The 27,500-nt window shown below is 44.4% G+C and overlaps 1 protein-coding gene across 3 annotated transcripts in view; it reads right to left on the reverse strand.

Moving 5' to 3' along the window:
- Window positions 1-27,500, reverse strand: part of RNF213 (ring finger protein 213) — a 645,256-nt gene that overhangs the window by 386,127 nt on the left and 231,629 nt on the right. For all 3 annotated transcript variants that reach the window (XR_015056656.1, XM_085875806.1, XM_085875807.1), the window contains 4 exons: window positions 23,603-23,731; window positions 11,720-11,891; window positions 10,594-10,767; window positions 7,607-7,735 (listed from right to left, as the gene is read on the reverse strand). Coding sequence is in view for 2 of the 3 variants with exons in the window: in XM_085875806.1 (XP_085731932.1) it covers window positions 7,607-7,735; window positions 10,594-10,767; window positions 11,720-11,891; window positions 23,603-23,731 (604 nt within the window). In the remaining variant the exon portion in view is untranslated. The remainder of the gene's footprint in view (window positions 1-7,606; window positions 7,736-10,593; window positions 10,768-11,719; window positions 11,892-23,602; window positions 23,732-27,500) is intronic.

The raw sequence follows: 27,500 nt of genomic DNA on the forward strand, positions 1-27,500 counted from the left end.
GGCCCTTTTCTTTTGGGCTTTGGAATGAATGTTGTGGCGCCGAGTCTGAGAAGTAGAACTGCTTAAGTGCCTGTAAATTATTACTGCTTATATTCGGTCGTAGTGCTTTCCCTTGCTTTTGCTTTGTCTGTATACTTGATTGCTTTTGTCTCTTTGCATACGTATATGATTATTTCATTGCCTTGCCTGCATACGTGTTGTGTGTAAATTATAAATAAATGTGCTTGGTTCAAATGTACCCCGTTCGTTGCGTCCTCTCCCTATTGGAAATGCCATCTTGCATCGTGGAATAAATAGTTGGGTTTTAAATACCGGTTCAATAGAATCGGATCCGGCGAGGTTGGCGATAATACCCGCTCGGTTATCACTGCAGAACGGAACGGACCGCTTCAGCGGTTTGTGTCCCAAGCCGACCTGCGTCGAGGTACGGTCGCCCGGTCGGCTGTCCCCGCAGGTACTTAGGTATATCGAATTCGGCGAGTGACCCTATCTTGCGCGGGTAGACAATTGGCTCGGCCGTGTGGGGAGTAGAAACCCACCCATGACTGGTTTCCGGCGTTAGCTCCGGAAAGTCACGACTGAATTGTCCGTCTGGTGGGCGACGTGGTTGCGATTAGTGGTAAGCGGCCGTTCGCACGCCGGTGGGTGCGAATTCATAACAATATATACTTATATATACATGTATAATTGTATATATATATATATATATATATATATATATATATATATATATATATATATATATATATATATATATATATATATATTTGTCATGTCATGGGATACGTTGTGTAGATGGGATAAGAGTCATGCGCCACTTAACGACTGGGATACGTTGTGAGAAATGCGTCGTTAAGCGATGTCGTCATTGTGCGAACATCTTGGAGTGTACTTACACAAACCTTGATGGTATAGCTGACTTCACACCTCGGCTATATGGTATAGCCTATTGCTCCTCGGCTACAAACCTGTACAGCATGTTACTGCACTGAATACTGTTGGCAATTGTAACACACATCCAAGATAGAGACGGAAGACGCGTTAGTTTTACCTCTGTGCTGTTCATGACGGCCATGGGTGTTGTTAGTGGCTGCTTACAATCTTCTCTCGCATCGATTTTATCGAAAGGTGAATAAATAGCGTTTGGATTTTATAAATACGTTATCATTGCATCGATGTTATAATTTACAAAGGAAGAATCGAGCACCTGTCAGTTGTGTGATATTTTTTCAGAGCAGTGCGAATGTTTCAACAACATAAAAAGCTTTACTAAAAACTAATTTGTGTTTTCATTTTGACTGTACCAACGATTTATTAGCAGAATTCTTTAACTCAAAGGTAATTTACTTGCTGGAAGGTAAGCATGCAAAAAACTGGTCAAAGAGGACGAAAATAGGGGTGTTTTAGGATGTTAGGTCAACATTTGGTCAGTTTGAACGCTGATTTTCCTGAATCCCGATTTTTCGCGATCGCGGTTTTTTCACAATGACATTTCATGGACCTCAACGATTGCGTTATAACGGGGCCACACTGCAGTTGTTTATCATTATCAAGTAGTATGTACTGTACATAATTGTTTGTGCTATACTGTACTTTTATATGACTGGCAGCGCTTCGACAGCGACGACATCACCAGAGGATAGGAATTTTTCAGCTCCATTATAATCTTATGGGACCACCATTGTATATGTGGTCCGTCGTTGACCGAAAAGTCGTTATGCGGCACATGACTGTCTGTGTATGTATATATATATATATATTTCCAGCAATCTCTGCGTGTCTGTCTGTCTGTCTGTCTGTCTGCGACCGCCGTTTCTCGACGACCGCGGTCCAATCTCATTGAAACTTGCCAGGAATATTGCCGGGGACCCGCGGATGTGCCTTTTCGAGATTTGATATCGATCGGATGAGCGCTTCCCAAGTTACGGCCATTTTACTGCTTTTCAGTATTGAAAAGGTGTATATAAGGCAGCTGAAGGTGTCGTTCCACCTTCTCACCTTATCATGCCAATTTTTCCCCAAATGATTAATAACCGGACGACCACCGGTCCGATCGGATTGAAACTTGCCAGGAATATTTCCGGGGACCCGCGGATGTGCCTATTCGAGGTTTGATATTGATCGGACGAGCGGTTCCCAAGTTACGGCCATGTATCTGTGAACCAATGACAGGACACGGTGCTATGACATCACGAATGACGTCACAATTAATGTTTATTTAAATAATTAAAAATTTTTGAAGGATTGACGTCACAATTCTTCTTCCTTTGGTATGACGTCACAATCGACACTGGGGACCTTGGGTATGTGCCTTTCTCTGGGTATGTGCCAAACTCCCAAGGTTTGATTATATTATATTGAAATTATGAATTAATCCCAAGGATTGAATTTTCCCAAGGGAAACAGCTGTTTCCCAAGGGTTTGAAAGCTGTTTTTTCCCAAGTTTGGAATTAATCGTTGTGGTTGGTCGACATTTGTGAATACATTTACAGAGAGAGGGCGAGAGAGGGGTGAGGGGGGCAAGAGAGGGGAGGAAGAGAGGAGAGGGACAGAGGAGGGGGGAGAGAGGAGGGGAGAGGGGGAGAGAGAGGGGCGAGAGAGAGGAGGGGGAACAGAGGAGGGGGAGAGAGGAGGGGGGAGAGAGGGGGGTAAGAGAGGGGGTAAGAGAGGGGGTGAGAGAGGGGGGTGAGAGAGGGGGGAGAGAGGAGGGGAGAGAGAAGGGCGAGTGAGGGGTGAAAGGGGGGCAAGAGAGGGGAGAGAGGAGGGGGAGAGAGAAGGGCGAGAGAGGGGGTGAGAGGAGGGCAAGAGAAGGGAGAGAGAAGGGCAAGAGAGGGGGCGAGAGGGGAGGGAGCGAGGAGGGGGAGAGAGGAGAGGGGAGAGAGAAGGGCGAGAGGGGAGTGAGAGGGGGCAAGAGAAGGGAGAGAAGAGGGGGTGAGAGGGGGGCAAGAGAGGGGAGGGACAGAGGAGGGGACAGAGGAGGGGGAGAGAGGAGGGGGAGAGAGGAGGGGGAGAGAGGGAGCAAGGGGGGCAAGAGAGGGGAGGAAGAGAGGGGGGCGAGAGAGGTGGGGCGAGAGAGGAGGGGGGACAGAGAGGGGGCGAGAGAGAGGGGGCATCACATTTCTTCTTCTTCGTTTGATATGACGTCACAATTGATGCTGGGGACCTGATACTGCAGGCACAAAGCTGCACATACTGGCACGCACCTACGGGCCCGCCCCTACGGGCCCGCACTAGTCTATCTATCATTCCAGCAATCTCTGTGTGTCTGTCTGTCTGTCTGTCTGTCTGTGACCGCCGTTTCTCGACGACCGCCGGTCCGATCTCATTGAAGCCTGCCAGGAATATTGCCGGGGACCCGCGGATGTGCCTTTGAGGTTTGATATCGATTGGACGAGCGGTTTCCAAGTTACGGCCATTTATCTGTCGACCAATGACAAGACACGGTGCTATGGCATCACGAATGACGTCACAATTAATGTTTATTTATTTATTCTTTTTTTTTTTTGCACGATCAACGGTCCGATCTGATTGAACCTTGCCAGGAATATTTCTGGGGCCCCGCGGATGTGCTTTTCAAGGTTTGATATTAATCGGACAAGCGATTCCCAAGTTACGGCCATTTATCTGTCGACCAATGACAGGAGACGGTGCTATGACATCACGAAAGACATCACAATTAATGTTTATTTATTTATTTTTTCTTTTGCACGATTGAACCTTGCCAGGAATATTTCTGGGGCCCCGCGGATGTGCTTTTCAAGGTTTGATATTAATCGGACAAGCGATTCCCAAGTTACGGCCATTTATCTGTCGACCAATGACAGGAGACGGTGCTATGACATCACGAATGACATCACAATTAATGTTTATTTATTTATTTTTTCTTTTGCACGATTGAAACTTGCCAGGAATATTGCTGGGGACCCGCGGATGTGCCTTTTCGAGGTTTGAGAGAGAGAGAGAGAGAGAGAGAGAGAGAGAGAGAGAGAGAGAGAGAGAGAGAGAGAGAGAGAGGCTGCACATACTGGCACTCACCTACGGGCATGCACCTACGGGCCCGCCCCTACGGGCCCGTACTAGTATATATAAATTCCTGTAAGCTCCGTTTTGCAGAGACCAGCATGACCGTTTCATCAATGATGATGTCGTTCTGTAAATACGTATTTAAGGTTCTCTGTTTATGTACTTTGCCTCGAGTGGACTATTGAGTTTTTTGACAATTGAGCCTCAATAACAAGACTACTTACTCTGACAGTTCCACTACACTCTGTAGTTGCAGGGATCTGTTTTTGAACCTTTTTTATGCAGAGCGGTTATGTTAGCTGATTTCCAAGCAGATGGCAGATGACCTTGAGCAAATGAGGGGGTGAATAGAAAAGAGAGAGGGTGAGCAAGAGCAGCAGAGCAGGTTTTCAGGACACGTGAGTTAATGCCGTCTGGAGCGGTTGCAGAATCTGAGTCGAGGTTTGACAGCAAGCTCTCCACCTTGTCCGGAGAAAAGGACACAGTGTCCAGGAACAGCTTGGTGCAACTACAGGTCTGAAGAGCAATGGTGTGTCCAATGGTGGGCGATGTGTGTGGAGGTTGAGGCCTTTGTGGTGCTGGCGTCATGGCAGAGGCAGACCAACACACTTTGGAAAAATGATTTCATTTGGGACAGCTCCTGCATATTTGCCCGTGTGCGGAGCAATCAGGGGGCACAAACGCTTCCGTTGCATTTGCTGCACAGATGGGCCGGGACCTGTGCCAGCGAGGCTATCAGGCTGCTGCAGCATCTGTGCTGCCTGGTGTGTGCCTGTAGGAGGGCATCTATAAACAAGCTAGTTGAGCTGCGCAGTTGGCAGCGGACTCAACTAGAAATGCAATTTAGTGGGGCAGATAACAGCAATTTTTGAGAGGAATCGTACAAATGATGATACAAGCATCAAATTTGGCACATTTGTTCTCCAGGGGATTCTAATCAAATCTGCCTGATTGGCCATTTCAAAATCCAAATTTTGAAAAATTTGAAAAAAAAAAAAAAAAACTTCAAAAAAGTCAACATCACGAATCAATGTTGGATGCTGGCTGAGATTGGTTAATGTTTCAGAAACATCATCAAAGACGTTCCAAGTCTGCCATGCAGTTTTCTTCCCTTTACCGCGGAAGGCAGACACGACATCACATCCAGTGAACGCATGGAAGTATGGGATCCATCTGGCTTTCTCAGGCCCTATTGCAGAAACTACCTCATGGACTGGAATCCATCGCGCCTTGGCTCCTTGGCCAAAGGCAATCCACATGTTCTCAAGACCTAGTTCCTGTAAGGATGGCAGTACAGATATTGCTATGAAAAGTACGTCCGTGTCATTATCCTTAATGATAATGGACTTGCTACCATCCGTCGTTGCATCCCTGGCGTGTACAAATATTCGAGTGTCAGCTTCTTCATGACAACATAGAGACACAGCATCCAGTGACTTCCTTGTGTTGCTAATGGCATCTTCTCCTTTTGTGACAATGACTGTGCTTGGCGTCTGTGCTTCACACATCTTTTCCGCAAGGAAGTGAAACAGCTCAGTCTTGTTGCTGTCATCTCGAAGAAAGCTTCTCCAGAAGTTTTTTTTTTTGCTTCAAATTTTTCAAAATTTGGATTTTCAAATGGTCAATCGGGCAGATTTGATCAGAAAGCCCTGCAGAACAGAAATGCCAAATTTGATGCTTGTATCATAATTTGCACGATTTTTCTACTATCTACTACACTAATTTCCACAGCTTTTGAAAGGGATAAATCATCTGGTTCTAGTAAAAGTCTCTTGCGCACTTACGCACTTGATGTTTTTTCAATGAGAAATTCACAAATCATCTCTCCTCACAGGGCCCCAAATTTACAGGAGTTAGCAAAGCCTCTCAAGTGCACAACATACTGGTGTACTGACTCACCCGGCAGTTGTTGACGCTGTATAAAGAGAAATTGCTGGAGCAGAACACTTTGTAGAGCTGAAAAGTATTTCCAGAAGGGTCACGGTCGTTGTGAATGTGTAAGCAGTGGTAATTGTCCCAAATATCAGCTGGCCTTCCACACCCAGGCAGTGGAGCAGCAAAGTTTATTTTATTTTATTTTGATTATTTTTTTTTGATTTATTTTTGGCATCGCTCACGTCTTCCAAGCCAAGCACGATAATATTCGTTTCAATACTAAGCACGATAATATTCGATAATATTCAAGCGAGTCTGCGGCACAGGAGGCTCACCTGACAACGCAAAGAAGGGAGGAGGTGGCGGTAGAGAAAATTCAGCCATCCTCATTGCTAAATGTTGTGTTAAAGAAGAGACAAGACCGCATGGATGAGTGTGGAACTAAGTGTTTTGACCATGCACAAAACGTCGCTGATCTCGAGACAAAATGGCAGGTTGCCGTAAAACAATCATCACAAAGCAAACATGAATTCACAGCACGGACGCAATCTGCCAGTGTGCATACATAACAGCAAGGACTTCACTTTGTTATGTGTGGAGTGTCAGGCGATGGTGTAATCAGGTATGGAAGCAGGAGTGAGATGAGTAACCAGTAACAAATAGAGAGAAAAAGACGAGGAAAGCCAGCCAAGAGCAGAGCCAGCCACGAGTAACATCCTACATGAGGAGAGCCATAGCACAGAGAGCGATCTTCTTTGTCTAAAAGGTTCCACTCACTCGGAACATATGCCCATAAGCCCCCGGGACCCTCTGTGTGCTTTTCTACACAGAGCCTCAGAGCTTCTTCCTGCCAGGTCCTCTGGTGTGCCCTCCGTACCATCTGTGTCCTTTGTCTGCACAACTTTTGCACGCCAGGAACTCTGTCTGGTGTGCCCTCCATACCCTCTGTCTCAGCGTTTCTCCTAAACGTTCACACCCTTGCCTTTCTGGGAGGAATACTCCTCCGGGCTGTCCTGTCCACGGGACATCCCCAATAAAAGTATCATCTCTTCCGGGCACCACAGCACACTACAGCGCCATGGCTTGCCCACCACTTAACAGATCGTGATCGGCCTTTTTGTAGCATGTGACACTTTTCCGTGTGCCCGTTTTGTGCCCGGAAGTCCTCACCTGGCCCGAGCCACAAACAAGAGGTGTTTATACATGCAGTATTACCCTGACTATCCTGCCTATAAATTACATGTGCTGCCTCAACATCACATGTGGCAAGACTACTTACTTTGACAGATCCTTGATACATGGCAAGAAACACACAGACTATCTTACACTTACCATAGTCTGGCCTTGAGTCACGCCCCCCCCCCCCACCCCACTTAACAATATATTGGCATCATTATGCTTTTACGATGCATCTTTGAGTGTTGTGAATATCTCGTTCATATAACTTTGTCAATGCCCCACATATTTGCCAAGACACCAGAAATAAAAAGTAGAACACAAAACATGCATGTGCAGCATTTCATCCCAAGCAGACCATCGATTGATACTAACACCGAGTCGGAAAAATAGCCTGTAAGAATGAAACTGGTAAATACCGCATAGGACAAACAAGAGCAAATACATTGGTACTTATTAAATCATTATAAAAAAGAAAAGGAAGAAACATGTTTCCTCATATTCCTTCCACTAAGTAAGATGGATCACTTACCACTGACATGTTCTTTTATAGTGTTGCATTTTCCCAAAAGCTCTTTAACCCACAAGCGATGGTCTTCAAAGTTTTGTTTCTCAGAATGCCTGCACTCCAGAATAACCTCGAGTTCTGCCCTTTTATCAGCTAGATGGGAGAGGAACAGGAACACCAAGTAAGCACACATTATAGCTTGATCACAGTCAAATTGAGCTCAGATTGAGCATGCCCTGAAACTATGAACTCGGCATAAAAAGGTTTCCATCAAGGTGTTTTTGGAACATGGAGTTTTTGTACTGTAGACTCATTAAAATTAAAACTTTGAGATTAATTTTGATGAGATAATCACAAGATTTGGCATCAAACTGCACATATACTTATAAAGCATCCAAGACAACAGAACACAGTTACATGAGCATTTACAGCTGCACCTGTAATAGATTTTGGTTCACTAGTACATGCACTAGTGAAGAAGAAAATAATAATAAAAACCTTCAGCCTTGCAATAACTAAATCTGAATCCTGATGAGAAGAAGTCCTGACATAGAATTCAAGCCATGATTAGTGGTTTTATGAAATGCAGGCCACCGACATTGCAATGTGTATGGCAAAAGGAGGGAGGTGGGGGGGGTGGAGGGGCATCTGGATGCATACGTGTAAAACATGTAGGGGCCCATTTCTGTCAGCTTTTTGTGGATGTGTCTCCATACATTGAATCGACATCAGAAAATATTGCTTGAAATTGTTCTGCAAAGCCGATATTCCCGTCACCACCCCCCCCCCCCTCTTTTTTATGCTTACAACCCATCAATGATTTCTCCCCCTCACCCCCAAAGAATGGGTGTGAAAGCTCTGAGGTAGTGCATTGGTCCACTGGCCCAAGATCTGCATGTGTCCTCCATACACTGACCAAGCTGTCCAAATGCTTGTACTTGAACATTTACCGAAGGACCAACCTGCTTGTTGCTTGAGTCACCATAGCACCCTAATCAGACCAGGACAACAGCAGCGAAAAGGGTACCTGCACTTCACACCAACAGTGTAATCTTGGTGCAAGGGTGGACGGCGCAAAAGGCATCAACCCCTCACTCCTTTCCATTCCCTGTTGTTTTACTCAGGTATGCTAATCTGTATTAAGATCCGTTGCAAATGTTGCCATTAAAAGGGGGTATAAAGGTCAGGTATGGGAGCATGTGCCAGAACAGCGTGTCGCTGTGTCCACTTTCCGCCGGTACTCCAGGGGCCTCCGTCTGGCCATCCCCCAGGCAGATGCCAGGCCCATCCCCATCTCCTTGAGATGATGGTCAACCTGCTGCAACCATGAGGCACGTGGTCGGCCCACTGGCCTCCTCCACTCATGAGACTCCCTCGCTGAGAGAATCTGGTAAGCAGGATCAGCGTCAGGAAAACGAGCCACATGTCCATACAGCCGCAACTGACGCTCACGGACTATGCAGGTAACAAATCTCATCCGAGTCTCTCTCAGCAAGCGCTCGTTGGATACAAAATCCGACCAGCGATAGCCAAGGATTCTCCGAAGAGACCTGGTACCAAAGGAATTAAGTCTCCGTCTCAGATCCTTGGTCAGAGTCCAAGTCTCGCACCCATAGAGCAAGACTGGAAGTACCAAGGACCTGAAGACTCGGACTTTCGTCCTCCCGCACAGGTACCGGCAGCGCCACACCCCATGATCCAGTGAATCCATGACTCCCCAGGCCCGACCCAGACGTCTATTGACCTCTGACTCGCAGCCAGCAGAGACATGAATATCACTGCCAAGGTAAGTGAATCTCTCCACGACCTCAACATCCTCACCACAAACAGACACAGACAGGACAGCAGCATCCAAGATGTCACCGAAAGCCTGGATCTTAGTTTTGACCCAAGAAACCCGTAATCCCAGCGGCTCCGACTCCTCATTCAGCACCTCGAGGGCCCCCAAAAGGATGTCTAAAGTCTCCGCAAAGATGACTGCATCGTCTGCAAAATCAAGGTCCGAGATCTTGACATTCCCAAACGATGCACCACAACTTGATCTCTCCGACATCCTCCCTAAAATCCAGTCCATACAAGTGCTGAAAAGTGTGGGGGCAAGTACACATCCCTGACGAACTCCAGTAACAACTGGAAATAAGTCAGAGGTGGTACCACCACACTTCACAGCACTCTCAGTACCAGAGTAGAGTTCAGACATCAGATCGATCAGTTTTGGTGGCACCCCACGAAGACCAAGAATCCTCCAGAGGACATCCCGATTCACTGAATCGAACGCTTTACAGAGATCAACATAGGCTGCAAGCAGCCCCTGCCGAAACTCTCGTCTGCGTTCGGTGAGGACACGAAGTGCAAGGATACGGTCAATCGTTGACCTCTTTGGTGTAAAGCCTGACTGCTCTGGACGCTGGTGCTCAAGCAGATGGTGGCGAACCCTATCAAGAATTATCCGAGCAAAGACCTTGCCCGGCACTGAGAGCAGCGTCACCCCTCGGTAGTTGTTGCAGTCTTGGCGATCACCCTTCCCTTTCCAGAGAGGGACAACAAGGCCCCTCTTCCAGTCAGTTGGGATGATGCCTGTGTTGATATAAATATATATGCCACGGTATAAAATTGATCAATTATATTAAAACCATGTTTATATTGGTGTATGGAGGTCCTTTATTTTTCTGCCATTGAAGTAATCCAACAAAAGCAGAGATAGCTGGTGGCTGCAGATCTTCCAGGTAGAAAAAGTGTTGCAATTGAATTGCACCATAGATTTCTTAATGCAGTGAAATCAAATGGCAATACATCTGGTGCGATAGAGAAACGTTAACATACATCATACAGTATTTAATTGGGTATATGCATCAAAATCAGAAATGACTGAAAGACAAGTAAAGGGTTACATTTCCAAAGGTGAGAAAGCTTTCATTCCTAGCTGCACAAAAGCAAAAACATTTTGTAAAAATTGAAGATTTACAAAGTGAATTGCTGATATGAAGGATGATTATAAAAATCCAACTCGCCTTCAATGGCATGCAGACATTGCAGAAGCTTTTCCCTGTGACTCAGTACAATATTTAAGGTTCCATAAACGACTGAACCATTCGTTAAGCTATCTGTGAGGCCATCCAGCACAGATAAAGCTGTTATGAGGCGTATTTCAGCTTCATCCGAAAGGTGCAGTTCCTTGTGTTCTCCTGTCACATGAAACGTCATAGGAAACTAATTTACAACAAAAACGCCAAAGATACATTAGTTTCATGATTGGCAATATCTTGATAGGAAGGTGATAAAGACTAGAGACTGAAACTTATGAGATATTTAATTTATTATTTGACAATGATCCAGATCTGAGAAGCAATCAAATTGTTGCATAAGGAAATGTCATAAAATTTTGCACACCTCTCCGTTCCCCTCCCGATGTAAACAGCTGACAGAAACAAAACAACCCGCCTTCCCCCTCTATGACAACTACATGATGATATATTGGAACTTAGTCTCATTGATTATTATATATCAAACTGACAGACTACCATACCGGCAAGTCACAATGCATCAATTTGGTCTACCACCACACCATACCACAATCCTAGTGAGAACCCCGCAGAGGAATCAAACATCCTGTGAAAGGAACATTTCTGTTAAGCATACAATGGCTGAAGCTGCAACAGTAACACAGATGGAAAGATCAGTAGTATTAGAATGGAGACTTCAAATATTGTGGACCATACTATTATGGAGGGAAGGGGGTAGTGGATGAGATTTAGGGTAGGGGTCAGAGGGGTGCACAGTCTGCTGTTTCAATCCTTTAACCCTCCCCAGTTCCTTCAGGTTGAATGTGTTTTTCTCGTAACCCCCTTCTTTGTTAAACTCCCAAAATCCAGACTTACTGATCACCCCCTTTTCTGCAAACTTAATGTCATGACTTTACATGTTGTATTGCTATTGGAAACATTTTTTTCCTGGAATTTAGCCCAATGCATCAGAATTACAAAATGTGAGAGTGAAATACAAGAGTTTTATAAATAATCAGACAAAATTAGGAGGGGCAATAAAAATAAATGCAATGTCCCAAGACGACTTAACAGAACATAGCACGTGTGATAAGAGAAATATATTATATTAAAAAAAACAGAAAGCAGGACCTACTCCAAATCTTCAAAAATGTTGCTGAAGCCGGCCATTGTAAAAGGTGTAAAAGGATCTTGTTTGGATCCTGTTGTTCAGGCAATGGCCAAGACTTCTCCAAGATTTGGGAAAGGAGGCCAGCAACACGAGGAGTGTCTTTAACATGACGTAACAATTCGGAACTTTTCCCCCTCTGGAGAACATATCAAAGTGAACAATGTCAGCAAAGTGAAATTATACAAATTATTTTATGACTATAAATGCAGTAATCATCATCATCATCATCAGCTATTTTCAGTCCATTGCTAGATGAAAGCCTCAGAATGTTGATGCCATGTTGCTCTGTCTCTTGCTTTGTTGTTACATTTGACTCTTCCCCAATATTTGTTGATTTCATCCCTCTATCTTAGATTTGGCCTTCCCCTTTTCATATTGCCTTCCATGTTGTTACAATTGTTGTCCACCTGGTATCTGACCTTTCAATAATGTGTCCTGCCAGTTTCCATCTCCTATGTTTGGTGTTTTTTTATATATATATTTTTTTTTTGCAAACCATGTCGAGGCTCATGTAAGAGCAAACACAGAGAACATATAACAAGGCAGGAGACAAGAGGGATGGGAGAACGAAGCACAAAATAGTGGGTAACAGAGACAATTGGAGATTTGTGGAAGGGAGAGGGATGGGGTGGGGTACACGGGGTAAACAGGATGGTACTACAGGGACTTTCAAGAAGGAAAACAGGGAATTTTAAGGAGGTGGGTTTGGGATGGATTAACGGGGGTAGAAAAGATCAAGATTTTGGATGGGGGAAGATATGAGATGGTGGTGAACGGCTGTTTTGAAGACCTGGAGAGAGGAGTCTGATTGAAGAGAGTGTGTGAGTTTGTTCTGGATGCAAGAAAAAAGATGACTGAAAGAGTGAAGGTGAGCAGTAATTCTTGATTTTGGCAGTTTCACAGGAAGGGTTTTTTTGGCAGACCTTGAACGCCCTGCAGAAATATAGGGGGGGGGGGCAGAGCACAGACAGAGTAGGGGGCAAGGCTGGAGAGGAGATGGTAGAAGAAAGAAAGACCACCGACCTGCCTGCGGTGAGAGAGCCAAAGGCTCAGCTTCATTGCGGGAGATACCAATGATCCAAAAAGCCTTGGTTTCCACAGTGTAAAGTCAAGTGAGGTGTGAGGCAGAAGCTGAGATGGTGAACAAAACAGTCTCTCCCAGAGGGGTGAGCAGTACTCCATCAGGCTGCAGGTGAAAGCTTTGTAAGTGGTCAGGGGCTCAGGTGTGCAAAGGAATGACTTTGCACGACGGAGGATGCCCAGTCGGCGACTGGCTTTGGAGGCCAGCTTGGAGATGTGGCTTTCCCAGGAAAGATCGTGGCAGATCGTGAGGCCCAAAAGCTTGAATTAAAGGACTTCTTCGAGGGGATTGTTGAGAAAGTAGATTGGGAGGGGGGTGGGGGGTTCCAGACAGTCCTTTCGAAGACATTGTGAAGGTGTGAGATTTGTCAGGATTTAAAGACGTGTTCCAAGTGTTTGACCAGCTTGCAATTTTATCCAAGTCTGCAGAGAGTGAAGAGGCTGCTGCCTGCTCATCATAGAAATTTGTTCTAGAAGATCATAGAAGTCAGGGCCGTGCATGGAGAGGGATGAGAGATGGTATGGCAGAGGGTGGAGTCATCAACAAAGATATAAAGAGGATTTTCCAGAGAGTCTGAGAGATCATTGAGGAAAACCACAAAAAGTTCAGGGCCAAGAACACTGCCTCAAGGAACTCCAGCCAGGACAGGAAGAGGAGATGATAGAGAGCCATTAAAAGCCACACGTTGACTGCGACAGGAGATGAAGTCCACAAGTCATGAGTGGAGATTGCCTTGGATACCATAGGAAGAGAGTTTGGTGAGCAGTGCGGGATGTCAGACCGTATGGAAAGCGCGTAATATGTCGAGGGAAATGACTCTGATCTCATGTTTGGCATTTCGGACCTCCATCCATTGTTGGGAAAGCAGAAGCAGCATGTCCAGGATTGAGTGACCTTGTCAAATTCCAAATTGATGAGTAATTGCCTTCCATGAGAAGGCAAGTTGTTTCAGGACAGCAGCCTCGCCACAAACTTTAATGTACCATGGGTGGGAGAAAGGGTAGGACAACTGAAGATGAGATGGGTTAAATCTGTGCATGAGAGAGCAAATTTTTTTGAAATAATTCCCAGGATGAGTTGATATCAGTGAGAGCCGAAATGGGATGAACCAACTGTAGCAGAAGAACAGCATACATTTTCTGGGAAATTGGTCAAAATCAAATCCAGAAGAGATGGAGTACCGTTGGCTGAGATCCGGTTCGGGAAGTTGACAGATTGTGTCAGTCCCAAGGAGCCGCAGAAATCCTTTGCTGAAGTGCCATGGCAGGTGAGAAATGCACCACTCCCAGCCAACTAGCATGATGACAATTGAAGTCACCACATATGAGGAAGAGAGAGTTTGGATGAGTGGATTGAAGTTGGTCCATGTTTTCGGCAAGCAAGATGTAAAATGCGGTCCTTACTGCTTGGTGGGTGGTACAACACACATATAAACAAGAGGTGGGAGCGGAGGAGAAGCCGTAGCCAGGGGTATTCCTGGGGGTGTGGAGGAGTGAGGGCAGTGCATGGAGAGTGCGGAATAGAGTTTTTGATGAAGAGAGCAACTCTGCCACCAGGCCGAGGCTTATGTCTATCATACCAGAGAAGGGAGTAATCAGGGAAAAAAATGAAGGAGTCAAAGACGTCTTGAAGGAGGAAAGTTTCTGTTAAACACACTATGTCTGGTTTGTTAGTGGCAACTTGAATGGAGATATCAGTCAGGTTTGAGCGAAAGCCCCAGATGTTTGAGGTCCACACTGTTAAGGAAGAGGGAGGGGAGGAGGCTTTGGGTGCAGGGGAGGGTAGGATGAGGGGGAGGAGGTGGAGGTTGTGAGGGTTGTTGACAGTGTGTAAAAGAATACAGAAGAACTAGGGGAGAGGATTGGATGGCCAGGTGGCGAAGGGATGAGTTGCAGTGGGGAGTAATAAGAGAGGGGGCAAAGGGAAGTGGGAAATTGGAGGAGGTGGAGGTATGAGATGGAAGAGAAAGGGTGGCGGAAGGAGGCAGCGAATGTGAAGGGGGAGCAGCTTTGATAAGGGGGAGTGATGGGGTGAATGGTGGGAGAAGGGTGAGAGGGAAGAATTGAGGGAGAAAGGTGTGGGGGAGATTTATAGAAAGGTGAGGGGGAAGCTTGGAGGGGGAAGAGAGAGACGTTTGCTTTGAAGAGGGAGGAGGCGGTTGATTTGTGAGGGAGGAGTGAGAGGGAAGCTTTGAGGGAGAGGGGAGACGATGAGGGGAGGCATGGCCATGGGGGAGGAGGGAGAAGGGAGGGTGGAGATCGGGGAAGGATGAGACTGGGTGGAGATATTGTGAAGATGGGAGCGGGTGGGGGGAGGAACAAAAATTGGGGGAGGTGGGAAGAGGGGGAGGTGTGATGAAATTTGAGGGGGTGGGAAGAGGGGTTCGAAGATATCCTTTGCTCTGATTTGTTCTCTGACCCATGTGTTTGTCTATCTGTCCTCGATGCTAACAAAAACATGCACATTGTCACCAGCTTTAATGCGGTGCAGATACTGCATCTACTTACTGTCCACACTATGTGAAAGACGACTCTTCTTGAAAGTTATCATCTTCAACTGGTCTCGCCCATCATCTCCTCCACCCATGTCCTCAGGCTCACTGTCTCCATCATCGTCATAATTTGGAAGTTGGTAGATGTTTATTCTCATGTGTATGACATGAGCATAGTTCTGTGCATGGAATGCCTAAAACACTTAGCCTTTGTCATCTCCCTCCCCTATTGTGTACTTACACTTCTTGCATGCACAGGATGAATGTTCAAGGATGCTTTTTTCAGCTGATTGCATCAGGATCCAGTCAATTCCCAGGGCATCAACTGCATCATTTATCAGCTTCCATCCCTGTCTACCAGGAGATGGAATATCTGGGTGCTTTTATAAGCTATGCTTGTAAATGGTGGCTTGGAAATTGGCTCACTGAATATGCTGATGCAACGCATCTCGATTTCGTGACACCTTTCCAAGGAAAGCCACATTTCCAAGCTGGCCTCCAAAGCCTGTCACAAACTGGGTATCCTCCGTAGTGCAAAGGCCTTCCTTGGCACACCTGAGCTCTTAACCACATACAAAGCTTTCATTCACAGTGTGGAAGAAAAATAATTATATTAATGTATTCTCAATTATATTCACTTGTTGAATTGTTGCTGGTACTTTATAAATTTAATTTTTGTACTATAGTCGAATTGGCTGTCAGTAATGTTTCCCCTTTCCCCCAAGTCTTTTGACCGACATATTGATAAAAGGAATATCTTACTTTGAAAAAAAGTCTTGCTTGCTGCATAGAAACAGGGTGACCTGGTTGTTAACACTGCAAACTTTTGCCATGAGTGTGTTAATATACTCTCTCTCTCTCCCCCCCCCCAACCCCCTCCCCCACCCATTGTGGTCACGTATTGCAGTTCTGAGTTATTTCTCCTTGTGCTTATCAGCTCATCCCGTGCTTGAATTGCCAAATGTCTCACCCTCCCATTTTTTGGATGTCAAATTGTATACAAGAGGGATTACTTCGGGCTTCTGTTTCAGTGAAGTTCATTCAAATGTTTCAGTGAATCACTGAATGCTCTTCCTCCATATATACGAAATTAAAGATTCTCCTTTGATATTCTGATCCAACTTGTGGAAAATCGAGTTCTTTTCCACCACAACAGATTTATGGAGTACTGCTCTCACCTCTGGGATAGTGTGACTGCCTCATGCTGTGGAAACCAAGGCTTTTAGGATCATTGGTATCTCCACGTAGTGGGGCAGGTAACAGCAATTTTTGAGGAATCGTGCAAATGATGATACAAGCATCAAATTTGGCACATTTGTTCTCCAGGGGATTCTAATCAAATCTGCCTGATTGGCCATTTGAAAATCCAAATTTTGAAAAATTTGAAGAAAAAAAAATAACTTCAAAAAAGTCAAGATCACGAATCAATGTTGGATGATATCTTCCCCAATATTTGGTGAATGTTTCAGAAACATCATCAAAGACGTTCCAAGTCTGCCATGCAGTTTTCTTCCCTTTACCGTGGAAGGCAGACACGACGTCACATCCAGTGAACGCATGGAAGTATGGGATCCCTCTAGCTTTCTCAGGCCCTATTGCAGAAACTACCTCATGGACTGGAATCCATCGCGCATTGGCTCCTTGGCCAAAGGCAATCCGCATGTTCTCAAGACCTAGTTCCTGTATGGATGGCAGTACAGATATTGCTATGACAAGTCCATCCATGTCATTAGCCTTAATGATAATGGACTTGCTACCATCCGTCATTGCATCCCTGGCGTGTACAAATATTCGAGTGTCAGCTTCTTCATGACAACATGGGACACAGCATCCAGTGACTTCCTTGTGTTGCGAATGGCATCTTCTCCTTTTGTGACAATGACTGTGCTTGTCGTCTGTGCTTCACACATCTTTTCCGCAAGGAAGTAAAACAGCTCAGTCTTGTTGCTGTCATCTTGAAGAAAGCATCTCCAGTTACTTGGGGTCTTACTGGTTCCTGTCACTCTTCTTCTGATTCCTTGCCCCCTTTTCTACCTTGCCTCGGACTTCAGACTTGACTTCTTGTACACATCAAACACTACGTCCACCCTCTCATACCTGGCACCATAGAATTCCACCTTTGGGATGATGTCTTCTTTTGCATAGTCATCAAATATCTTTGAAGTGCGTGGAGGTAGGGCATTGATAAGTGCTGAGTCATCAATGATGACTGCATCTCCCCTTGGTTCTCTGTCTGGGATGTTCACTTGCGCTTCAAGAATTTCAGTGAGCCGTGACTTAAAATTTTTTGAAGTTTTTTTTTTTTTTCAAATTTTCAAAATTTGGATTTTCAAATGGCCAATCAGGCAGATTTGATGAGAAAGCCCTGCTGAACAGAAATGCCAAATTTAATGCTTGTATCATCATTTGCACGATTTTTCTACTATCTACTACACTAACGATGAAGTTGAGTCTTTGGATCTTTGGGTCTTTCACTCTCTCACGGCAGTCAGGTTGGTGGTCTTTCTGTTTTCTACGGACTCCTCTCCCACCTTGCACCCTTTGCTCTGTCTGTTATCTGTCCCATTAATATTTCTGCAAGGCGCTCAAGATCCGCGAGCAACCCCCTTCTGGTGAAACTGCCAAAATCAAGAATCACTGCTCATCTTCACTCTTTCATTCCTCTTGTTTTCTGCCTCTGGAACAAACTCTTTTCAATCCCACTCTTCCCTCCAGGTCTTTCAAACAGATGTTCACTACCATCTCATGTGTTCCCCTATTCAAAGCCATGATATTTTCTATCCCCATTAATCCACCCCAAACCAACCTCCTTCAAATTCACTGTTTTCCTTCCTGAAAGTTCCTGTGGTGTTCATATTGTTTATCCTGTGTACCCCACCCCCATCCCTCTCTCTTCCACAGATCTCCTGATGTCCCTGTTCTCGACTGTTGTGTTCTCTCTCTCACCCCCTCTTGTCTCTTGCTCCCTTTGTTTTATATTCTGTGTACCAGCTCTTATATGAGCCTTGACAAAGTACCATATTAAAAAAAATCTCTATCCTGGTCGCCAAGGAAAGCATTGCATAGCTGTCATCATTCATGGTTGAGTATTGCTGCTGTGGAAGAAAAAAATAATTATATTCATGTACTCTCAATTAATTATAATTGTTGCTGATACTTTATAATTTTACTTTTTATGCCATAGTCGAATTGGCTGTCAGTTATGTTTCCCTTTAAGGCCCGGTCACACCTTGACGTTTTAGCCAGCGATGGCAACGTATTAAAATGTATGTAAAACGCTGGCTTACGTTGAACTTTTGATGTTTTTTTTTAAGATTCAGACGCATTCATAGCGACTTGGTCTTATGTATAACGTATTGGTAATGGACACAGAACGTTTCGTTGTGTTATAGATAACTTATACCAACGAATGCTGAACCTGTTGTCGGCCTACACAATCGATGCCCAACGATAGTCTAACTTAGGTAGGCATAGCGCGTTGCTATGAACGACGATGTCGTGACGTAGCCTATTAAAAGGCTGACGCACAACGATTCGAATCATAACTGCCGTAGAAATGGAAGTGACAACATCGCGGTCACACCTTGGCGATCTTGCCAGCGTATGCCGACCTTAGAAAAATGTGTCTAAAACGTTGGGGCACGTCAAATACGGTACGAGTAAGTTTGGTATACGTGAGTAGAACGCTAAAGTACGCTATCATATGTCGTAGTAAGTAGAGTACGTCAAGAAATTTTAAACATGTTCAAAATTTTACGACGTACTCGGCGTAAGACACACGTTCCGCATGCGATGGGGATAAGTTTTACACACGATATGTGGACGCTTAAACACGTCCACAAAGGCTACTTATAAGCTACTCAAAAGTCGAAACACGTCGCGGTAATGTCTTTTTTACGTGAAACTTATTTCTAACTTATGTTTGAAGTGCTTTGAACCAATTCTTTATGTAGTCCCAACACACATCAACGTATGTAGACATATTCCAATGACGTCTTCCGGTCGACAAAAAAAAATAAATGAACGTGTTTCTAGCTTACAACTGCCATATAAAGACGTGTTCCCAGCGGTTTTGGGAATTGGTATATAAAAATGCTGCTCATAAAAGGGGAACCCAACAGTGTTTTCGAGTCCTTTTTGAGTCGATGTCCATGTCAGCAGTAACAGTATCAGTATCAGTATCAGTATTAGTATTAGTAGTAGTTTGTTCATGTTGGCAGTAGTAGGTGAGTGTGAGGGGGAGGGTGTGGGTTATGATGGATCGTCCTTGCGTCCACGTGTCCACGGGTAGGAGACATCTTTGCACCATTGTTCGAAGTTCTTCGCGGCTAATTTTTTATGGGGCTTTTTCAACAATGAGCTATAGCTTGTTTTTACGATTTAGGTCTATTCATAACGGGTTGGACAAATGCACAATGAACTAATAATGTGCATAGAGCGCTTTGATTACTTATAGATAAGATATACCAACGAATAATTATCGTGAATCCGGCGGTCACAAACTATGCCCAACGATAGCCTAACTTATCCATATCGTGCGGCAGTTTATCTTTGCCGGTGACGTAGGGTTTGCTATTCATAGGCTGCCACTCAACGATTTAAATGGCTGCATCTCCACTATTGAAAGTAGACGCTTGCGCTCAACAATTGGATTTTTTTTTTACACTCAACGACTTTTAAACGGTACCACTCAGCTATTTTCATTGTTTACAATGAACGATTTAAATTGCTGTCACTCGCCTTTGTTTTTTGACGCTGGCGCTCGGAAATTTTAATTGTTTCTATTGAACGTGCTAAATCGCTCAAACCCCACTCTTGAAAGTAGACGCTTGCGCTCAACAATTCGATTTTTTTTACACTCAACGACTTTTAAACGGTACCACTCAGCTATTTTCATTGTTTTCAATGAACGATTTAAATTGCTGTCACTCGCCTTTGTTTTTTGACGCTGGGGTTTTGAAATTTGAAGCGTTTCTTCTGAACGTGTTAAAACGCTCAAACTCGACTATTTTAAATAGACGCTGCCGATGGACAATTGGAATCATAGCCAAGCTAGACATCGAAGTGTGAACATCCTCGTCATGCCGAAGAAAAGTTTGAAGAATGCTGCAAATAAGTGTCCTGGCCGTGGCCGTGAACGCTGACGCAAGGACGATCCATTATACCGACGTCTTTCAGCGTATGAGCAACTTAAAAGTAACGTCTGTCGATGTGTGGCAACGATCGCGTAATGTGCCAACAACACGTTAATCATAGGTTAGAAATAAGTTTCGGGTTCGCTAAACATTACCTCGGCGTGTCTCAACTTATGATTAACTTACAAGTAGCATGTGTTGACGTCTGTCAACGATCGCAGACCGTGCATACAACTTGTGGCCAGCGTAGCGGAACGTGTGAGTCATACGCCGGCATACGTCGTGAAATTTCAAGCATGAAAAAATTTGAGGACAACCAAAAAGTACAACGTTTAAAGCCAGCATACAACGACGTATGGCAGTGTTTTTCAGCGTGCTCTCAATGTTATCAAAACTTACCCATAACGTATTCAACGTGTGCCAGCGTTTTAGAAAAAAAAATTCAAAAATCGGCATACGTTGGCTAAAACGTCAAGGTGTGACCGGGCCTTTACCCAAGAGTCTTTTGACTTACATATTGAAAAGGAATGTCTTACTATGAAACAGGGTGAGCTGGTTGATAACACTGCAACTTTTGCCATGATTATGCCATTCTCTCTTTCACCCAGTGGACACGTATTGCAGTTTGATTTATTTTGCTTAATGCTTATCAGCTAACCCTGTGTCAGCTAAATAATCGGTTTGATAGCCTTTGTCTTGACATCTCCACCTCTTCATGCAAAGAGTGCAGCTCTTTGATGTATTTTACAAGAACATTTCCATGTGGCGGAATGATTGTATGAGTCACGGTTATTCTCGCACCTTTCAATCTTCCAACATCACACTTGTACTGCATCTCAAACAGGAATTTAACCAACTGCTCCTTGTTGTAACAATGTGACAGCAACTTTTTTCCACCGTTTTGGGATTGGTTGGTCAAGCTTTTCAATCTTGATTATTTTTTGGAGTCGCTTGCTACTCTTCGTTTGCGCTCTGCATTTTTGATGCTGACAGCTGGATATCTGTCCTTCACAAAGTATCTGCAGTTGAACCATGGGTGCAAGCAAAATTCAACAATTGGTGGAGATTCTTGTCAGCAAGCTGGCCAATGTTTAGGGGCATCTATTTTGGGCTCATTTGTTGCAGCATGGCCATCCCATTCGCAATCCAGACACTGCCTCTGGGTGTCTTGACGAATGCATCATCTGTTTCAGGGGCCGATTTGAAGTAATGCAGCAGCTTTGCCTTATTAGTCTTTACAAGGCATCCATCATGTGTAGCGATACCCAGTGGAAATGGGCCCAAACAATATGACATGTTCTTCACATCAATTTTGTGGGCTCTGCTTATGATGACAAGTCTGGCAAGAAGTTTCCAGTCACTTTTCAAACTGACTTCTTTACGCTTCCCCATTGTCGTCACCTTGTTCCCTGCATCAGTGAATGGTTTAAGCTTCATTTTCCTTGACGTGTTGTTGAGGTCAGTCTCAATTCACTGCAGTCGGTGTTTACAAAATGTGATGAATGCATCATCTTCCTTCAATTGAGCAGTCTTCAGGTCAAGGCAAACTTTAGGGGATGCAATGATGCCAGAAGACATGTGAATTAGATCTTCAGGGTCTTCAACTTCTTCATGCATTTTACTTCTTCCCAGTTTATCCATTAGCATTGTCACAACCACTTTCAGCCTCTCTGCAACTACATGGCGAGTCTTTGCTCGAGCTGCAGTGATCATCACAAATGGTGTGTCAGTCATGATCTGCATCAAAACCTGTTCTTTTGAGTCCTTCCTTTTCTCTCAATTTTGATTTCTCCAAACATAGGGAACAACAAACTTCAACTCTCTTTGGACTGGCAGAATACAGGGTGCGTTCCCGTGCAGACAGAAGGGCTGGTCCAGGCAAGAGAGAGAACTGGCGCGAAGGATCCGATACTGGCAAAAAAGCAAGTCACGGTCATGGCTGGAACTTGCGGTGGCAGGTCAGATGGCCAACTTCAGCCCTATCCTATTCCAACCTCGCTGCCCCACTAATCCCTGTCCCGAATTTCAAACTCCTGCCCCAATAAACCTTTTGAAACTAATTTATCGCTCCTTGGCCCACAAATCCCTCAAACGATACTATCTCCCAGGAGGAATATCAAGGCACGTGCGACGACAAAAACAATGAGGTGGCGTGGCCCCACAAAGAAAAAGCTCAAACTATCAAATGGCAAACACCAGTTTACATGCACCGCATTGTGATCTGACTTGGTGCTTTTCACACAGCAAGAACTGCTTTGGCATGCATTGGTAAGATATCTGGGGATGCCAGGCTACAAGATAACTTGATAGAGTCAGAGGTCTGGATCCATGAATGGTGTGATAAATGGTCATCACTACAATGGGAGTATCCGTTGTCTTCATCTCAAGAAGAATAATCTTTAACGTAGTGTGGACAGGAAGTCGATGCAGCCGATGCATCTCCTTAAAGCTGATGTCATTGTGCATGTTTGTGTTGGCATTATATCATTTGTGAGCAACCAAAATTTTCATGAAATCCAAAATTATAGCACAAACTTTGGAAGGGAAGTGTTCGCTAACGTGCAACTTCTGAAAGTGGGATAAGTTAGAACAATGATGAAGCATATATTAGTGACACTTTAAACAATATTTCATTCTCTGCCAAGGAGAGGACCACAAGTCATTTTCTAAAGGGATATGATGGGCAGAGCTCATGGTCTATAATGAGACCAATACTTCACTTGATGAACACATGATTTATCTTAAATGCTGAAAATGAATAGTTTTCTTAAATAAATGAAAAGTCATTGTTATAAACTGACAGGAGCAAGATTTCAAACCATCTGTTGTAACACACAACTGTGCTATCTTGCTCTTCCTTTGGCATAAACCTAAAACAGTGATGTAACATATTTATGAAGAGGATAAAAGCAAAATCACAAAACAAAAACTCACTAAGAGAAAAAAAAGAAGTGACACAACCAAACTCATGTTGTATTCAGGGCACACGTAATAAAAAACAGCATGAGAAATACAGAAACTTTCCGATCTGTTATGTCCTCATTCGTTATGTGGTTCAGCTTCTCGAAGAGCCTCGACTGTGTATATCAAAAAAAAAATTCAGCAGCAGTTTGGCAAGGGGGTATATGTAAAGCACATACATCACATGTTTGCTGCAGTGCCTCTATGGCACACTCTGCGAAACAGTCTTCGAGTAACTGACAAGGCTTTTTCTCCCCAGGTGTTTCATCGACGTCAAGGTAAATCTGGATCCGCACATACAACTGTTCCTGTTGAAAAAAAAAAACCCAAAAAGGGAGGTTACAACAAAAACGGAGCTTGAAATCAGGTGCAGAGAGTACCACTGAAACAGCATTCACAAGTAAAGCATACATGATAATCCAAATGCCACACACCCAGAGCCGCCTGGGGATAATTGTGAGGTAAGAGCTGATTGGTTATTCCCTCCAACCACAGGTGACAAATGTGACAAAAGTGACTGGGTTTTCATATTAATATGACTGCCATCAGCTTTCCATGTGGTACATACATGTTGGGGAGCCTCGGGGGTAGGCGTTTCTTATTAGGCTGTCGTTAATGACTCGCCAACAAGTGATGGAACCGGTCGGGCGGCAGATGGAGACGAGAAGCATTTTCCAGGTATGTATATATGTCTGCATGTATAATGTACAAATATATATATATATATATATATAAATATATATATATATATATATATATATATATATATATATATATATACATATACACACACAGTACATATACATATACATATATATATATATATATATATATATATATATATATATATATATATATATATATATATATATATATATATATATATATGGATACATATACATGTTGGCGCATATCATACATACATAGCGTGGTGTTGGCGCAGTGGTAAGGGCAGTGGCTTGGGACCCAAGAGGTCCTGAGTTCAAGCCCCGTTGAGACACTGAATTAATATATGTATGTATATGTATATATATATATATATATATATATATATATATATATATATGTATATATATAATGTGTATATATAATGTGTATATATATATATAAATATATGGATATATATATATATATATATATATATATATATATATATATATATATATATATATATATATATAAATATATATAAATATAAATATATATAAACCAAGTCGAAAACACCAGGGGGTTGACTCAGCCTGCCATCCTTCCGAGGTCGGCGAAATGAGCACCAGTTGTACTGGGCCCGGTGTATGCCCCGGTTAGAATAGGTGTACCATATCCCTGTGTGTCGTAAGAGGCGACCAGGGTTGCGTCAGGAAGGGAATCCGGCGTAAAAACCTATGCCAAATCATTATGCGGACAACAAAACGAATTTCCATACCGGATCGGTCGAGGCCCGGGTTACCAACGACCGCCACCGGTACCGGTGGTCAGCAGGGTACCAGTGGAAATTGTGCTACTGCTGGGCGAAGGAGGAGAAGGAGACGGGGAAGGCGAGTCCGGAGGCAGTGGGAGAGGGGGAAGGGTAGAAGTGTGGAGGTGAGAGTTGGAACTCTGAATGTTGGGACGATGACTGGCAAAGGGCGAGAGTTGGCTGATATTATGGAGAGAAGAAAGGTGGACATACTGTGTGTACAAGAGACCAAGTGGATGGGGAGTAAGGCGAGGAGCATTGGAGGTGGTTTCAAACTGTTCTACCATGGTGTGGATGGGAGGAGAAATGGTGTCGGGATAATCCTGAAGGAAGATCATGTCAAGAGGGTATTGGAGGTGAGGAGGGTGTCTGACCGAGTGATGAGTGTGAAGATGGAAATTGAAGGGGTGATGATGAATGTCATCAGTGCATATGCCCCACATATGGGGTGTGAGATGGAATATAAAGAAGATTTCTGGAGTGAGTGAGATGAAGTGGTGGAGAGTGTATCCAAGGATGAAAGAGTGGTGATTGGAGCAGATTTCAATGGACATGTTGGGGAAGGTAATAAAGAGGATGAGGAGGTGATGGGGAGGTACGGTCTCAACAAGAGAAATGTGGAAGGGCAAATGGTGGTAGAGTTTGCAAAAAGAATGGAAATGGCAGTGGTAAACACGTATTTCAAGAAGAAGGAGGAACACAGGGTGACATACAAGAGTGGAAGAAAGTGCACACAGGTGGATTACATCTTAAGTAGGAGATGCAACCTGAAAGAGATTAGTGACTGTAAGGTTGTGGCAGGGGAGAGTGCAGCTCGACAGCATCGATTGGTGGTCTGTAGGATGACTTTAGAGGTGAGGTTGAGGAAGAGAGTGAGGGCTGAACCAAGGACCAGATGGTGGAAGCTGAAGGAGGAAGACTGTTGCGTGAAATTTAGGGAGGAGGTGAGACAGGCGTTGGATGGTGGTAAAGATGGGTGGGATGATTGGGCAACGACAGCAGAAGTTGTGAGGGAGATAGCTAGGAAGGTACTTGGTGTGACATCTGGACAAAGGAAGGAAGATAAGGAGACTTGGTGGTGGAATGAGGAAGTACAGGAAAGTATAAGGAAGAAGGGGTTGGCTAAAAAGAAGTGGGATAGTCAGAGAGATGAAGAAAGTCGGCAGGAGTACAAGGAGTGGCGTCGAAAAGCAAAAAGAGAGGTGGCAAAGGCCAAGGAAAAGGCATATGACGAGCTGTATGAGAAGTTGGATACAAAAGAAGGGGAAAAGGATTTATACCGATTGGCAAGACAGAGGGACCGAGCTGGGAAGGATGTGCTGCAGGTTAGGGTGATAAAGGACGCAAATGGGAATGTGCTGACGAGCGAGGAGAGTGTGTTGAGAAGGTGGATGGAGTACTTTGAGGAGCTGATGAATGAAGAAAATGAGAGAGAGAGAAGGTTGGAAGAGGTGGAGATAGTGAATCTGGAAGTGGGGTGGATCAGTAAGGATGAAGTGAGGACTGCTATGAAGAAGATGAAAAGTGGAAAGGCGGTTGGCCCAGATGGTATACCAGTGGAGGCATGGAAGTGCTTAGGAGAGATGGCAGTGGGGTTGTTAACCAGATTGTTTAATAAAGTCTTGGAAAGTGAGAGGATGCCGGAGGAGTGGAGATTAAGTGTACTGATTACGATTTTCAAGAATAAGGGTGATGTGCAGAGCTGTGGAAATTACAGAGGGATAAAGTTTGTTAAGCCACACCATGAAGTTGTGGGAAAGAGTAGTGGAAGCTCGGTTGAGAGGAGAGGTGACGATCTGTGAGCAGCAATATGGGTTTATGCCAGGAAAGAGCACCACTGATGCAATGTTTGCTTTGAGAATGTTGATGGAGAAGTATAGGGAAGGCCAGAAAGAGTTACATTGTGTGTTTGTGGATTTAGAGAAAGCTTATGATAGGGTGCCAAGAGAGGAGTTGTGGCATTGTATGAGGAAGTCGGGAGTGGTGGAGAAGTATGTGAGGATCGTGCAGGATATGTATGAGGACAGTGTGACAGCGGTGAGGTGTGCGGTAGGAATGACGGACCGGTTTAAGGTTAAAGTGGGATTGCACCAAGGATCGACTCTGAGCCCTTTCCTGTTTGCAATGGTGATGGACAGGTTGACGGACGAGATCAGACTGGAGTCTCCATGGACCATGATGTTCGCGGATGACATCATGATCTGTAGGGAGAGTAGGGAGCAGGCTGAATCGAGCCTTGAGAGGTGGAGGTACGCACTGGAGAGAAGGGGAATGTTAGTCAGTAGGAGTAAGACGGAGTACATGTGCGTAAATGAGAGGGAGGGTGGTGGTATGGTGCAGTTGCAAGGAGTTGAGGTGGGGAAGGTGGATTGGTTTAAATACTTGGGATCAACTGTCCAAAGTAACGGAGAGTGTGGGAGAGAAGTGAAAAAGAGAGTGCAGGCAGGATGGAGTGGGTGGAGAAGAGTTGCAGGAGTGATTTGTGACAGAAGGGTAGCTGCAAGAGTGAAGGGGAAAGTATACAAGACGGTAGTGAGACCAGCTATGTTGTATGGTTTGGAGGCGGTGGCGCTAACAAAAGACAGGAAGCAGAGCTGGAGGTGGCAGAGTTAAAGATG

This window comes from Eptatretus burgeri, chromosome 3, assembly GCF_056783735.1.
Source record: "Eptatretus burgeri isolate ZD-2024b chromosome 3, Ebu_testis_v1, whole genome shotgun sequence".
In the NCBI taxonomy this organism is placed as follows: domain Eukaryota; kingdom Metazoa; phylum Chordata; class Myxini; order Myxiniformes; family Myxinidae; genus Eptatretus; species Eptatretus burgeri.